Source organism: Ornithorhynchus anatinus, chromosome 11, assembly GCF_004115215.2.
Source record: "Ornithorhynchus anatinus isolate Pmale09 chromosome 11, mOrnAna1.pri.v4, whole genome shotgun sequence".
NCBI lineage: Eukaryota > Metazoa > Chordata > Mammalia > Monotremata > Ornithorhynchidae > Ornithorhynchus > Ornithorhynchus anatinus.
In genome coordinates this window covers 422,127-437,004 of record NC_041738.1, presented here as the reverse complement: position 1 = coordinate 437,004, position 14,878 = coordinate 422,127, and the positions used below count along the sequence as shown (strand labels likewise).

The 14,878-nt window shown below is 50.5% G+C and overlaps 1 protein-coding gene across 6 annotated transcripts in view; it reads right to left on the bottom strand.

The window, feature by feature from the left end:
* Positions 1-14,878, bottom strand: part of GRAMD1C (GRAM domain containing 1C) — a 55,745-nt gene that overhangs the window by 20,071 nt on the left and 20,796 nt on the right. For 3 of the 6 annotated variants that reach the window (XR_005660519.1, XM_029075355.2, XM_029075356.2), the window contains exons 3-7: positions 12,654-12,738; positions 9,632-9,735; positions 6,727-6,822; positions 6,372-6,452; positions 1,081-1,199 (exon numbers count right to left, since the gene is read on the bottom strand). Coding sequence is in view for 5 of the 6 variants with exons in the window: in XM_029075355.2 (XP_028931188.1) it covers positions 1,081-1,199; positions 6,372-6,452; positions 6,727-6,822; positions 9,632-9,735; positions 12,654-12,738 (485 nt within the window). In the remaining variant the exon portion in view is untranslated. Of the gene's footprint in view, positions 1-1,080; positions 1,200-3,341; positions 3,981-6,371; positions 6,453-6,726; positions 6,823-9,631; positions 9,736-12,041; positions 12,142-12,614; positions 12,739-14,878 lie in introns of those variants that run through there. The other 3 variants (XM_029075359.2, XM_029075358.2, XM_029075360.2) reach the window with 3 other exon arrangements.

Genomic DNA, 14,878 nt, shown 5'->3' with positions numbered 1-14,878 from the left:
ACGATATCAGGGCAGAAGAGCCGGTGCTCGGCCCCTCCCGCAGGGGAGAGCCGAGGAAGCCCCTGCCGGCATTAGTCCCGTCGGGGGAGCTGCTCTGGCCAGGCCCCGCTTGGGATTTGAATCAGAGTGTTTCCACACACACCTGCAAAGGTGCAAGCACCGAAACCATCCCGAATTGTTATGAGATGGGGCAATGGAACAATCCATGACTGCTATCTTTAGGGGCAGCTCGATCAGAACGTCCCAAAGCTTGTGTGCCAAGTACCTTTTGAGCAGATGTCAACTCCCCAGTTACTAAGGGAAAGGTCACAGCAGGACAGATGCCAAAAGGGCGTCTTTGGATTCAGGAATCCAACCAGAGGGAAGGGGTGAGAAATGCTGAGCCTCTGCCAGTTCCCTAACTCCAGCTCCAGCAGCCCAGTGCCCCGAGGCCTCCCTCTGCCCTAGGAAACCAGTGTCCTGAGCTTCCCCCCATCCCAGGAACACAGCACCCCAAGCCTCCTCCTACCCCCAGTAGCCCCGCACCTCAAACGCCTGGCACCCCAAAACCTCCCCTTGCCCCAGGAGCCTGGCACCCCAAGCCTCTCCCAAATTACTTTTTGCTGAGGGCCAAATTATAAGGCTGCGTGCCCACTCCACAGACCAGCAAGGCCAAGGAGAGGAAAAGGGGTGGGGCAGGGGCAGCATGTTGGGAGACCCATGAATGCCCCAGGCCCAAGCATCCCTCTAGAGACCCAAGAGGAGCTGCGCAGCACCCCTCTCCATCCTTCAGCCACTCCTCGGCCATCCTTCAGGGGACGGGGGTGGTAAGCGGCAGCACGTCTGGCCGGTGTCGGCCCCTGAAGCAGCCCCTCATCCTTTCCCGGTTCAGCCTGGCCCCATCTCTCCAGACTCGGAGCAAGCACCTTGCATGCATCCCATTTACGAACCTCCCTACCCATGCGGAAGGGGAGCCGATCTCCACCCCAGGGCAGGCAGAACGGCGGGACCACGACATGCAGACACTCTGTGGGAAATCCATTCTGAAGCCCAGGCCCGGAGGTGAACATTGGCAACCCTTTCCTCCTGTTTCAGCCATACCTGGTCTGCCAGCTCTCCTCTGAGGCCAAGGACAGATTATCCATCTCTTCTGCGTTTAAGCCCAGCTCAGTGCCATAGCTCTGCTGAACCAGCTGCCAGAACTCCTGCTTGGTCAGGTTCTGAAAGAACAGCAGAAAGTCCATCATCTCATTAGCCAGTGTGGAGGCAGAGGCTTCGCTTCTCCCATTTCAGTCCAGAGAATGGGACCCTCGCCACTTGGGGCAACCACCACCCACCAACTACCTCTGATGATGAACTGAAAGCCGAAAACTATATATATTAATCTGGTGCTGGCACCTGAGCTTGGGCCAAAGTCAACCTGCATCTTTTTTGGTCCAGGACGGCAAGTAGTCTGAAACTGAAAATGACAGCAGTCTACCCACCAACCGCTCAGGGTGAGTACCCCGGGCCAGGCAACGTTGCCCTGGGCCTCACCCCCATTGCTCCACCCACACCTGGCTGCCTCTCTGAGCACAATTACTCTCTCCTACTTCAAACTCTTACTGAAAGCACATCTTTTCCATGAGGTCTTCCCTGATTAAACCCTCTTTTCCTTTTCTTCAACCCTCTTCTGCATCACCCTGACTTGCTCCCTTCACTCATTCCCTCTTCCCAGCCTCACAGCACTTGTGTACATGTATTTTATTTATTTATATTAATGTCTGTTTCCCCCTCTAGACTGTAAGCTCATTGTGGGCAGGGAATTTATCTGTTATATTGTCATACTGTACTCTCCCAAGCACTTACTTCAGTGCTCTGCACATAGTAAGCACTCAATAAATGATTGACTGACTGACTTGGGAAATAGGAATGTGCCCCAGCAATCTTGCTCCAAACCAGACGCACCATGGGCCTGGAGGTAGAGCCTGAGACCAGGGTCAGGAAACCTAGGTTCTAATCCCGCCCCTGCCCCTAGCCTGCTGTGGGACCCCAGACAAGTCACCTGACTTCTCAGGACCCCAGTTTCCTCATTTGAAAAATGGGCTAAGAGCCCAGGCCCTCCTTCCCTCTTAGACTCTGTGTGGGAGTGGGGCCTGGATCTCACGTAAAAATCTTTTATCTACCACAGCGCTTAGCACAGAGTAAGGGGTGTCTGAATAAGTGCCATCATTACTGTCATTAGAGCTCGGGGAACTCTATCACCCAGCAAACGCAGAGGTTATTGTTGGCAAAGCATGACCCACTTGCCCAAGGCGCCAAGAGATCACGGTATATCCCATTCTCTCCACTCTGGTTGGAGATGAACTGAATCCTGGACATATTTCCAGATGTGCACACATGCTCACAGGCAATATCCTCCCCTCTCCGAGAAGAGCAGCCTGTTGCCGATCCAGAGCCTAGACACTACAGAACCTGGAACTTGTCCAGAGAATCCCTCTCTGGAGAGCGATAAGCAGGGGTTTCAGCATTTAGGACCTCTGCAGGGCTTTCATTTGCGCTGGAGTCAACCACTCTTTCTCTTTCCAAATCTTGCCCTCCATCAGATCTCTTTGGCCTGCTCTGCTTTCCCCGGTAGCGGCTCACAGAGCAGGGGAGAATCGGGATCCAGGATCCAGCCCCAAAGCAAGAGGACTAGCCAAAAGATGTTTCCTCCTCAAACTGCCCTGAAATCAGTGGGAGAACAGGACCTTGGAGTTCAGCGAGTTGCTGGGCTGTGAATAGACGTGGCTACATTTGGCTAGAAAGGTGAGCGGTTTGGTGTGGCCTGAGATGCCAGGACTCCAAATGAACAAAAATCAGACTGGGCCCAGTGACAGGTTGGGGTTGGTGGGTCAGGGGGGCGAGTGAGCAGCTGGAAAGGGCCCCTGATGAAGGGAAACTAGGGATGAGGGCTGGGATTCCCCAGGGCCCCAGCTGTCCCAAGGGGATGCCCGGTGTCCTGGACATGGAAACAGAGCCTGAGTTCAGCCCAACTTGGCCAAGGGAGCAGGAATCGGCAATTTGGCTAAACGGGGCCAAATGGCTTTACTGATTGTGCTTATAGAAAAACGTTCAGGGCTTCGGGTTGTGGGTTTGTTTAAAATGCTCCCTTTGGCCTTGATGTTCCTCCGGGGTGTGAGTCCGGATGCCATGCCTGCCAGTTGGCCCATCTGTGGCTCCTTACCACCTCTCGGCAAATTTCCCTTTGGACGGCGGCCCCAGCCTAGCCTCCCAACTCCATCAACAGAGAATCAGAGCTGGGAGGGGTCTTTCCCTTGGGATCAGCCGGCTTTAGTTCCATCCCAGACTGCTGAGGCTCCAGAGACAAAGAGTACATCTACCTGGGAATGGCAGGCGGGCGGGCGGGCAGTCCCCTTGCTCCGTGGGAGTAAACGAAGGAGAATCCTGCACCTGCTGGAGAAGGCTCGAACTGGCCGGATCACTTTGCGGCCCAAGCAGCTTGGCGTGTTGTCCCTCTCCGCACTCCTTCTGGCCTTCACAGAGTTCTCTGGGAGTCCCAGGGCAGACTCCAAATGCTCCCATGCGGGGGTCCACTGCCACTCTTCTAGGGCTTCTGGTTCTGCCAGGTGAAGCTGTTCCTAGAGCCACGACCTTCCAAGGGCTCCCTGGCCTCTCTCTGGCCCCGCTCCTACTCTACAGTAGCGTCAGCACAATTCTCAAGGTTGCAGGTCTGACAGGCGGGCCGCGGGCGGCTAGTGCAAAGCTCCACCTTGCTGGACTGGTTTCTAAGCCACTCCTCCAGGAGGATGACAGGTAAACAGGTTCTGGTTAAAGGCACAGCTCCCATTTTCTTCATGGGGCCTTCGATAGGCTTCACTAGTCAAAGATGCAGCATGTCTGGCCCAAGCCGGGCTGCCAGGGCCACCACTCCGAGGCTGGCAATGTAAACTTGAGATCAAGCCACAAGGAAGTTTTTGGTCTTGGAGAGGAGGTCGAGGAAGGTTTAGCTCATCTCTACTCCAATCTGGCTATTTCAGCATGGAGAGGGTCCCTTTGCAACGACAGAATTATTTTTGGAATGCTTGCTCCCTCCAAGCTAGCTGGGGTTCCTTGCTTTAGCCCTTCTTCCACGCCTTCCCTGCCACCAGGGAGAGTGCCCGCCTGGTGAGCTGGGAACATCGGGTCCAGGCTTGTTGGGCCACTGGGTGCATGGGCCTGGCATCTGTCTGTTCGCCCTGTCCAGCTTCCTGCCCGAAAGCACGGAAGGAAAGTTTCTCACTGGTCAGGAATGGCCCCCCACCCCCAATGGCAACTTGGCTCAACTGCTAACTGAGCCCTTAGGGAGGGAAGGAAAAGGCCGGCACCTGGGGCTGGTGGCACTGGTCTGACCCAGAACTCCTTGACCAGTTTCTGCTCACCGTCACCTCCTTGGGTCTGACTCCCAAATCTATCTCTCTGCCTGGCCAACACATTCTTCTTCCTCCTGTGCTGGTCCAGGCCGGGCTTGGCTACATGGAGCAAACCGAAGCCCCACTGGATTCTGCTGGGTTCTGCTGGGGGCAGAGCTCTCGGATCACAAACTAGCTGAGAATCGGAGATCTATGCCAGACCCCGGGGGCCACTGGGGCAATTTTCAGATGGCCACCAGGAGTCCCTCACCAAAAACATGTTTGCTTTCCTTTTTTTTTTTTCTTTTAATAGTATTTGTTAAGCACTTACTATTTGCCAGACCCCGTATTAAGCGCTGGGGTAGATATTGGCTAATTGGGTTGGAAAAAGTCCAGGTCCCACAGTTGTAATCCCCATTTTACAAATGAGGTAACTGAGGCATAGAGAAGTGAAGTGACTTACCCAAGGACACACAGCAGACAAATGGCAGAGCTAGGATTAAAAACCAGGTCTTCTGACTCCCAGGCCCATGCTCCAACCATTAGGCCACGCTGCTTCTCAAAATTTGTTCCCAGCCCCCCCTTGTTTCCTGTAGTCACAAGGTACAACCTGGCCAGAGCCCCAGTGGGAGAAAAGGCACTGGGCTGGGGCAAGGCTGGCAGGGGTGGGTGGAGGGTGGAGGCACGGTCTCAAGTTTTCCTAAAATTCTGACTTGCCCAAAGCTTGACTTCTTTTAGCTCCTGCAAATCCACATGCTAAAATTGGTGCTGAAAAAACCGAGCTTGGAGGGATTCTTAAAAACTCTTTCAAAATTCTCATGAAAAATGTCCCTGAATTTCCACAGCACGTTTTCTGTTTCCCAAAGTGCTTCCACATCAGTGATCTTCTCCGAATCTTACCCCACCTCTGGGAGGGATAGGGGAGACGCAGGTGTTCTCATCTCTATTCTACAGACCCTGTCTAGAGTGGGCCAGTGACTCATCTAAAGTGGCCCAGCAGGCCAGGGACAGAACTGGTGCAGAAAGAACCAGATCTTCTGACCCCCAGCCCCACGCTCCTTCTGCTACACCATGCTGCCCCTTCTGCAGGGAAGTGCTCCAGCCTTACTGAGCTGCTTTCTCATTTGGCCGTGACCTGCTGACTCCGGAACTGGGCGTTTCAGCAAATCGGTGCCCAGCTCAACAGAACATCATGCTTGCGGGAGAAGTGCATCGAGCACGATGGGATGGCAGCCCCGAGATGTCGGAAAAGACACCAACGGAGGCTTGAAGGATGGACGATCACAGAAAGGCTGGGTTGAGCACCCCCATTGTCCAATCCAGAGGCTGTGGATGCACGGTGAGCCATGGACCAATGGTCATAACTTTTCTCGGCACCAAAGCTCCTAGTGGCCAACATTCAAAGGCATTTGAGCAGCCTTAGAGAATGAAGCATTGTTTGGAAGTCACCCAAGGTTCTGGAACATCCATACAATCAGGGTGATACTTGGTTTTAAGCACAAATTCCATGTGCCCTGAGCCCTATAAGGAGACCCACTCATCTAGCTCTCCTGAAAGTGCTGCCGCCACTTCTGATCCTCATTTTGTTGGACAAAAAGCTGGTAAAGACACATTGTTCAAATGCCACCAGTTTTTACTTTAATAAAAGCACATAGCTGGTAGCCCCTAGCATGTCTGTCATTTCTTTTCATTGAAACACCTACTTGGTGAAATTACTTTAAGTTTCTTTGGTTGCAGGTTGTCTTGGAATAGAAAGAGGTATGTGTGTGTGTGAGAGGGTGAGTGCATGCATGTGTGTGTGTATGTGTGTGCGCGTTTGTGGAGAGCACTTACTTGACCCCCAGCACAGATGACCTTTCTGACCAACATCATCCGCTGGTCTGGTATCGCTTTGCGGCTAGTCCCAGTCTGAAGAAGGATCAAGGATTGGTTCAGAAGCCAGACCCAGCTTGTCAGCTCCCAGGGACCCCGGGCACAGACCAGCAGCCTGAACTGGTGCCCACTGGGAGTAAAAGGGCTTACCTTGTCTAGGAGCACGTTCTGCCAGAGTCTGAAGATGCTGAGGTAGCTCCTGTCCCGGGCCCCAAATGATGTAAAGAAGAACTGCAGAGGGAAGGAGTGGCCGAGGTTCAGCCCCATGCATTTTGGTCCCAAAATGGGGCCAGGACTCCCAGAAGGCAGAGAGAGTCACTAGGGGCAGGACATACGCTGCTTCCATAGTTGCACGAGCCCCACCCTCACCAGTGTTCCAACAACTTATCCAACTCCATCGTCCCCCTGGGCTCATGTGAGAGCTGAGAGGGCAATGGTGTGGGGGTTCTGAAAGATAGAAACGGTGATGCGGGGAGAGGCACACAAATCGGGATGGTTTCTGCACCTTTTCACCTTCCGTGCCGATCTGGATGGCATTTGGAATGAGCCAAGCAGTTTTCTCCTTTGTCATAAAGGTGATGTCCTTCAGGGCGATGGAAATCTGGACACAAAAACAGATTTAGAGTAGCTGGAAAAAGCTCCTTGGCCTAGAAATTCACAGTTCAACATGGGGATGGCCAGGGGCTGATTACTTCAATATTCATGGAGACAAAACCTGGCAGACTAATAGATGACTTTCCCCCAGTCTCTTCTATCCTCTCCCTAAGGTTCTTAATGCCCATCAGATTATAAGTGGACCCGTGGGAGCGGAAACCAAGAGCAGAAAATCGACATCGTTAACACAGCTCTTTGGTTAAACCGTCGGAACTGGAGCTAAGCTCCTGTCAGCTAATTTTACCTGACTGGCTGTACGAGGAGTTGGAGGTATCAAATGAATGCTTAGAAGAAATGCTTAAATGCTTGCTGAGTTTATATGTATCTAGGGAAAAATCTAAATATAGGTACACATCTATGGACATCTGTTTATCATCAATCAATCTTATTTACTGAGCACCTACTGTGTACAGAGCACTGTACTAAGTGCTTGGGAGAGTACAACAGTAGAGTTGGTACTTTTCTTGATGACAGTGAGCTTACAGTTTAGAGGGAGTGACAGACATCAATATACAGAAATAAATTATGGATATGCACTAAGTGTTGTGGGATTGAGGGAGGGGGGAATAGAGGGAGCAAATCCAAGCAAGGGTTACGCAGAAGGGAGAGGTAAAAGAGGAAATGAGGGTTTAGTCAGGGAAGGACTCTTGGAGGAGACGTGCATTCAATAAGGCTTTGAAGGTGGGGACAGTAATTGTCTGTGGGATACAAAGAGGGAGGGCATTCCAAGCCCGAGGCAGGATGTGGGTGAGAGGCTGGCAGTGAGACAGACGAGAATGAAGTACAGTGAGTAGGTTGGCACTAGAAGAGCAAAGGGTGCAGGATGAGTTGTAGTAGGAGAGCAGTGAGGTAAGGTAGGAAGGGGCAAGGTGATCGAGTGCTTTGAAGGCAATGGTAAGGAGTTTCTGTTTGTTGCCAAGGTGGATGGGCAACCCCTGGAGGTTCTTGAGGAGTGGGGAAACGTGGCCTGGATGTTTTTGTGGAAAACTGATCAGGGCAGCAGAGTGAAATATGGACTGGAGTGGAGAAAGACTGGAGGCACGGAGGTCAGCAAGGAGGCTGATACGGTAATAAAGGCAGGATAGGATAAATGCTTGGATTAACATGGTAGCGGTTTGAATGGAGGGGAAAGGTCAGATTTCGGCAATGATGTAAAGAACTTAGTGACAGAATTAATATCATCCAAATTCACTGAACAATTACAGGACGGAAATGAGGAAGGGAAGACATTCTAGGTTGGATAGGTTTTCATCTCATCTCCCTATCTGTGTCCTACCTTCTCCTTGCAAAAGTTCTCTATTTAAAGGCAAAAATGTTTTTGGTGTGAGTGCTGGGATCCTGATGTATCCAAGGCCCTTTTAAAAATTCCATCTCATCTTACTTTTCAGTCGGGATTACCAAATCAAACTAAGTAGGCCCAGAAATCTCTCACGAGTGCACGTGCGCACACATACACATACACACACACATATCCAGCACCCAAAGGTGTTTAACATTTCAGCGAGATGTAGAGGATGAAGCAGTGAGCCCAGATTGGAAAGGGAGTCACAGCTGGGTTGGCCCCTCAAGGGACGAATTCTGAATCTGAACTGACCTCGAGGCCCTGGCAATCTGGCCAGAAACACACAGAGTGAAGTTGGGCAGAGAGACCTGCAAGGTTAGGTTCTTATCCACGAGAAACACACTGCCCAGTGCACATGAGGCCTTCTCCACCTCAAAAGCAGCAGGAGGTCTATGGCAGTGGCAGCCTCTGTGACTTTTGTGACTCAGAAGTGGAGATCACCTTCATGGGGATCCAGGAAGGGGCAAGGAAATGACTGCGGCAGCAGCACCCACCCTTGGGCCAACTGCCACAATGCAGAATGGCAAGCCAGGTGGCCCTGAGGCCCGGGGCTTGTTGGGCCCTCCGTCCCGTCTTGGAAACAGTCCACCCCACTTCAGGTCTCGCTTTCATGCTGCCACATTCCTCAGGGCAAAGGTGCGGCCTCCTTGGCACTCAGACTCTTGGAGAAGGGAAGATGCTGGGGGACCCTGGAAGGCATTTGGGAAGACTGGATTTTGGGATGCAATTATGTCCCACCCAACACTTTGTGGATGTCCCTCGGTTTGCAGCGCATCCCTGGAGGGGCCCCAGAACCCTCACCCACAGCTCTGTTCCATAACTGTTGCAAGATGGCAGAGGGAGGGGACAGAGGGAGAGGTCCGTGGGAGCTCCATTTCAGGACTCCCTCTCAGGTATCTGGGATAAGACCTAGACTAGAATTTCCTCAGCTCTCCTGCCATCCCGACTGGGCTGAAGGGTGACCACTGGCCTTGCGAATGGTTCTCTATCTTGTGGCCGACTGTATTAGGCACCACTTATGGTGGGATTGCAACCTGCTGCTAAGTTAGCCCCTATGGGACCATCTGTTAGCCTGTCTGACCAGAAACATTTACTGTGAGGATGCATTTCTTGGCTGGTGACACCCTAGGAAAATGAAATCATTTTGGAGGTGGTGAGGTGATTCAGTAGAGAACAGGAGGGTGGATTCTGGGGATAGAGGAGGGAAGGGGCAGGTGACAACCTACAGGCTGACAGTGAAGCCTACTGATTCTGGGCCCGACTATGGGCTTGGCCCCAAGTCTGATCTAGCAAACACTGGACCCCCGAGAGACACTGGACCCCTAGAGCCAACGACAACGGTGACCCCTTGAACTCAGAGAACCAAAGAGAGCCTGGCGCGCTTACGATTAAGGGAAAAGAGAAGATAATTTACCGTCGTTTCCCATCTGAAGATGTTGCTATAGAAACACAGCCAGTTTTCGGAGAGGTACAGACGGCCTTGAAGCAGAATATCTTTCTGAAGAGCACAGGCATAATCTAGAAACATAAGAACAGGGAAGATCAAATCGAGGAAATGAGTAACTTTAAACCCTTTACAAATAAAAACCAACTCCCCAGGCCCAAAGAAGTGAAAATGACATGAGTTAATAGGAATGGAGCAATTCCTTGGTATAGACCTGATCTTCACCAGGGGAGGGAGACCTATAGAACTACTCCCCACAGCAACTCTTCTACTTTCTAAAACTTTGCTTTGATTCTGTTTGGGAAGTGACTGGGGAAATTATTGCATCCCTGAGGATAAAAACTTCCATAGCATGCAGAGACCCATCTTTCATCAAGAGTTTCAGACTAAACCAAATTATTTCAATTTTATGTCAGCTCTCAATGGAACATTTCAGATGGTGACCTTTTCCTCACAGATTGTCATTTAGGGTTCTTCAGCTGCTTTAAAACAGCTTCCAGCCAAAATGAAAAACAAATCTGTAAATAGCCAGGACTTTATGAGAAGCAGAAGGGCCTCTCGTCTTAACAGCAGCAAATAATAGGTATCCGGGTCCTACCCCTAGACCTGCCCAGAGCCCAGGTCCCAGCCAGCCCCTGCCCAGTCCCCGAATCCTGCCCCCTAATTATTTCCCTCCAGCTGCCCATCAACAGGCCCAAACCCAACACTGAAACACCAGGCTTGGTAAGGTGGAGCTCACCCATGGCTGTTTTTAGACCTGGCTCACCTAGGCGACACGGAAAGGGTCTGTGCAGACAGGTTCCCTCTAAATCTGTAAACTCATTACGCACAGGTCATGTGCCTGCTAATTCTGTTGCTTTATATTCTCCCAAGCACTTAGTACAGTGCTCTTCACATAGTAAGGGCTCAATAAATACCACTGACTGATTGATTGCAGGCATAAGGTGCCAGGAGCCTCTAAAGCATTGCTGTGCCCAAGCCCTCTAAACTGTATGCTCGTTTTGGGCAGGAAATCTATCTGTGATATTTTACTCTCCCAAGCACTTAGTATAGTGCTCTTAGACTGTAAGCCCGTCAATGGGCAGGGACTGTCTCACCTGTTGCCGGTTTGTACATTCCAAATGCTTAGTACAGTGCTCTGCACATAGTAAGCACTGAATAAATACTATTGAATGAATGCATACAGTTAGCGCTCAATAAATACAGTTGACTGACTGGGGTGTGGGAAGGGGCAGAGCAGGGGCACAGGGGCCAAGGGACTGGTAGGGGCAAGAGCAGAGGGAGGGCTCCCAAGCCAAAGGGCAAGCTCCTTGTCCAGGTTCCCCAGGGGCCATCCTCAGTCCCTTGGTCACCCTCAGTGGTTCCACGAAGGAAGGGATGACTGAGGTGTGGGAGTGTGGGTTGTGGAAGAATTGGTTGTGGGGGTGTGGAGGTGTTGGGGGGTGGGGATGGGGAAATGAGGTGGGGCTTTGGAGAGGGCTACAGAATTGCCTCTGTGGCCTCGGAAAGCCCATTCATTCATTCAGTTGTGTTTATTGAGCACTTACTCTGTGCAGAGCACTGTACTAAGTGCTTGGGAAAGTACAATACAATAATAAGCAGATATTCCCTGATCACAACAAGCTTACATTCTAGAGTGGGAAAACAGACATCAATAAAAGTAAATAAATTACAGATATGTACATAAGCAGGGCAGCTGCCTATAGACCCAACAGCCAAAGTGACCCTGGACACAAATGTAAACTAATGCAGCCTTTAATTCTGAGTTGCGTCCACTTGGGAGACTGTTTTTCATTAAAAATCATTCAGATTTATCATATTTTTATCATAAGAAATAAAACAAAAGCCAACTAAAATGTTCTACCTGCTGGTTACTGTCGGTTGGACAGGGATAGATTTTTGCAGGAGAAACTAATAGAAAACACATGATTCTGAGTCAAAACCAACTAAAATGAGACCATCAGACATGTTTTTTGACTGGCAATTTCTGCTACACTAGCTTTTCTTTTACAGAGGACTGGCAGAGCTATGGGATTGCCTCTCTAGCGAGGAAGATTGATGGACTTGCCCTTGTTGGGTCCTCTCCCAAAACCTTAGCACTGGGCTCTGCACACAGCAAGCCAAGCGCTCGACAAACATCACTGACCGATGGACTGACTGATCTATCAGATGATATGCCTTTCTTCCCCCTGAGCCCCTCCTGGATCACCGGCAGTGGAGGCCGCCAGCAGCTCCATCAACTGCAACATCCCAGAGCCCCAGAATCCCGGGGCCGGGCTTCCTTGTCCTGGTACCTGTCCTGGTTTTCCCTCATCTGTCCCACCCACTTCCCAGTCCTCCTTTTGGACCGGGGACCTCATGAGGGCCAGGGACAGTCTACCGTGTTTCCTCGCAGCACTTGGGACTGGGTTTCGCACACCCAGTGGGCATTCAGCAAAGACCACCGACGCTCATGGGGCCCGGAGCCGCCCCCAGCTCTTCTTGTACCCCACTGGGCTCCCGAGCTCTGGTGGGAGAGGGTGCAAGGGAGAAGGGGAGAGCCATTTGAATTCATGGGGAAGAAAGCTGTTCTTGTGTGTTTAAATTGTATGATTGACTCTTCAGGTACCAACAGGCTCAAGGGTTTCATTTTGCTTGGCTCTTCGGCATATAAAAGGGCTGCCGAGCCTTGACCTGTTATTATTGCTTTCAGAAACATGACACTAGATTGTGAAAGCCACATCTCAATTGTCCCCAGGAAAAATTTCCGGGTGTGAATTCTGACCACTTTCTACCTCCAGCCTATTTCCCCAGCTACTACTGGAAATTGTGAAAATCCAGCAACCGTCCCTCCCCACAATCTTGTGAAACTTTATGGTGTTTCTAAAGGTGCAGTTGCAGCTTAACCTTAAAAATGTTGGCTGGGACGGGCAAAGGCTAAAACCGTCCCTGGGCCTTTCTGTTTCAACAACACCTTTGGGGCGATGGAGTATTCATTGTTATGTCTTCCTACCGACCACCAGCCTCTCGGAATCGGGGAGATGCGTGAACTGCCTCTTGAACTCCTCACTCCTGTACTTGTAAGTGGAACTGGAAACCTGCAAAAGTCAAAACCAGAAGGTTACGTAGCATTTTCCGGATAACATTCCGTCATCATCATTATTGGTATTTATTGAACGCTTACTGTGAGCAGACCAGTACTGTACTGGGACAGTACAACAGGGTTGGTAGACATGTTCCCTGCCCACAGCGGGCTTTCAGTCTAAACTTGGCTTAGGGAAGCAGCATGGCATAGTGGATAGAGAATGGGCTTAGGAGTCAGAAACTCATGGGTTCTGGTCCCAGCTCTGCCACTTTTCTGCTGTGACCTTGGGCAAGTCACTTAACTTCTCTGTGCCTCAGTTACTTCACCTGTAAAATGGGGAGTGAGACTGTGAGCCCCATGTGAGACAGGGACTGTGTCCAACCCAACTTGCTTGTATCCACCTGATTGCATAGTACAGTGTCCGGCACATAATAAGTGCTTAACAATTATTATTATTATTATTGTTATTAGAAATGAGCTTATCAAAGACTTGATCTCATCAATCCCAAACTGTGTTCCAAACTGCCAGAAGGCATTGAGAAAATTCTGCAGGAATATTCCACAGTACCAATATATGGAATGGTTCCCACGGTCATTTAAAACTGAAAGAGCCATATACGCTCCAACAGCAGTCACGGGGAGGAAGAGGGTGGAGAGTGGGTACATTTTGTTGGTGGAATTCAAGAGGCTACTGAGCTGGCTCAAACCACTTTTCTCTAGATCAGCAAGGATCTCGTCACCTAGACTGTATATACACACGAGTAAACGTAAGATCGTGAACTAAAAAACCAATGTGCTTCACTGGCCAAAGCAGGGAAGAGGTGTGATAGTGTGTGTCACATAGAGATGAGCAGCAGCACCTACTCACGTTCTGGAAGGAGGATGGGAGTTTGGGGGGACAGAGGGAGGGGACAGAAGAGAGACCACAGACTCCTCAATTGATGAGGGACGGCCCTGGGATGGGATCTTGAGATGATGCAATAATAATAATAATAATGTTGGCATTTGTTAAGCACTTACTATGTGCAGAGAACTGTTCTAAGCGCTGGGTTAGATACAGGGTAATTAGGTTGTCCCATGTGAGGCTCACAGTCTTAATCCTCATTTTACAGATGGGGTAACTGAGACACAGAGAGGTTAGTGACTTGCCCACAGTCACACAGCTGACAAGTGGCAGAGGCGGGATTCAAATCCATGACCTCTGACTCCCAAGCCCCTGCTCTTTCCGCTGAGCCACGCTGCTTCTCAGCGGATGTCAGCCTGCCACTGAAAATGAGAATTTCTTTAAAGGAACACCATTCTCGCTACTTAATCTGGATTTTAATCAATCAATTGCATTTACTGACAGCTTACCATGTGCAGAGTGTTGTCTAAGCACTTGGGAGAGTAAAATACAACAGAATTGGCAGACTTGGTCCCTGCCCACAAGGAGCTTAGAGTCTGGAAGTGGGATGGGCATTAAAATAAATGAGGGATATGGACATAAGTGCTCTGGGGCTGAGGGTGGGGTGAATATCAAGTGCTCAAAGGGCACAGATCTAAGTGCTAGGGTGATGCAGAAGGGAGAGGGAGTAAGGGAAATGAGAGCACAGTCGGGGAAGGCCTCCTGGAGGAAATGTAATTTTAAAAAGGCTTTGAAGATGGGGAGACAGACTATCAGATATGAAGGAGGAGGGAGTTCCAGGCCAGAGGCAGGAAGAGAGGGGTCATCAGTGAAATAGATAAAATCAAGATTGGAGTTGTTAGAGGAGCAAAGTGAGCATGCTGGGTTGTAGTAGGAAATCAACAAGGTAAGAGAGGAGGGGGCAAACTGATTGAGTGCTTTAAAGCTGACAATGAGGAGTTTCTGTTTGATGGGGAGGTGAATGGGCAACTACTGGAGGTTCCTACGGAGTGGGGAAATATGGACTGAACAGTTTTGTAGAGAAATGATCTGAGCAGCTGAGTGAAGTAGTACGGACTGGAGTGGGCAGAGACAGGAGGCAAAGAGGTCGGTGAGGAGGCTGATGCCATAGTCAAGGCAGCACAGGCTAGGTACTTGAATCAGCATGATGGCAGTTTGGGTGGAGAAGCAAGGGAGGATTTTAGTGATGTTATGAAGGAAAAACTGACAAGATCTGGGGACAGACAATCTGTCAGAATAAGGAAGATGA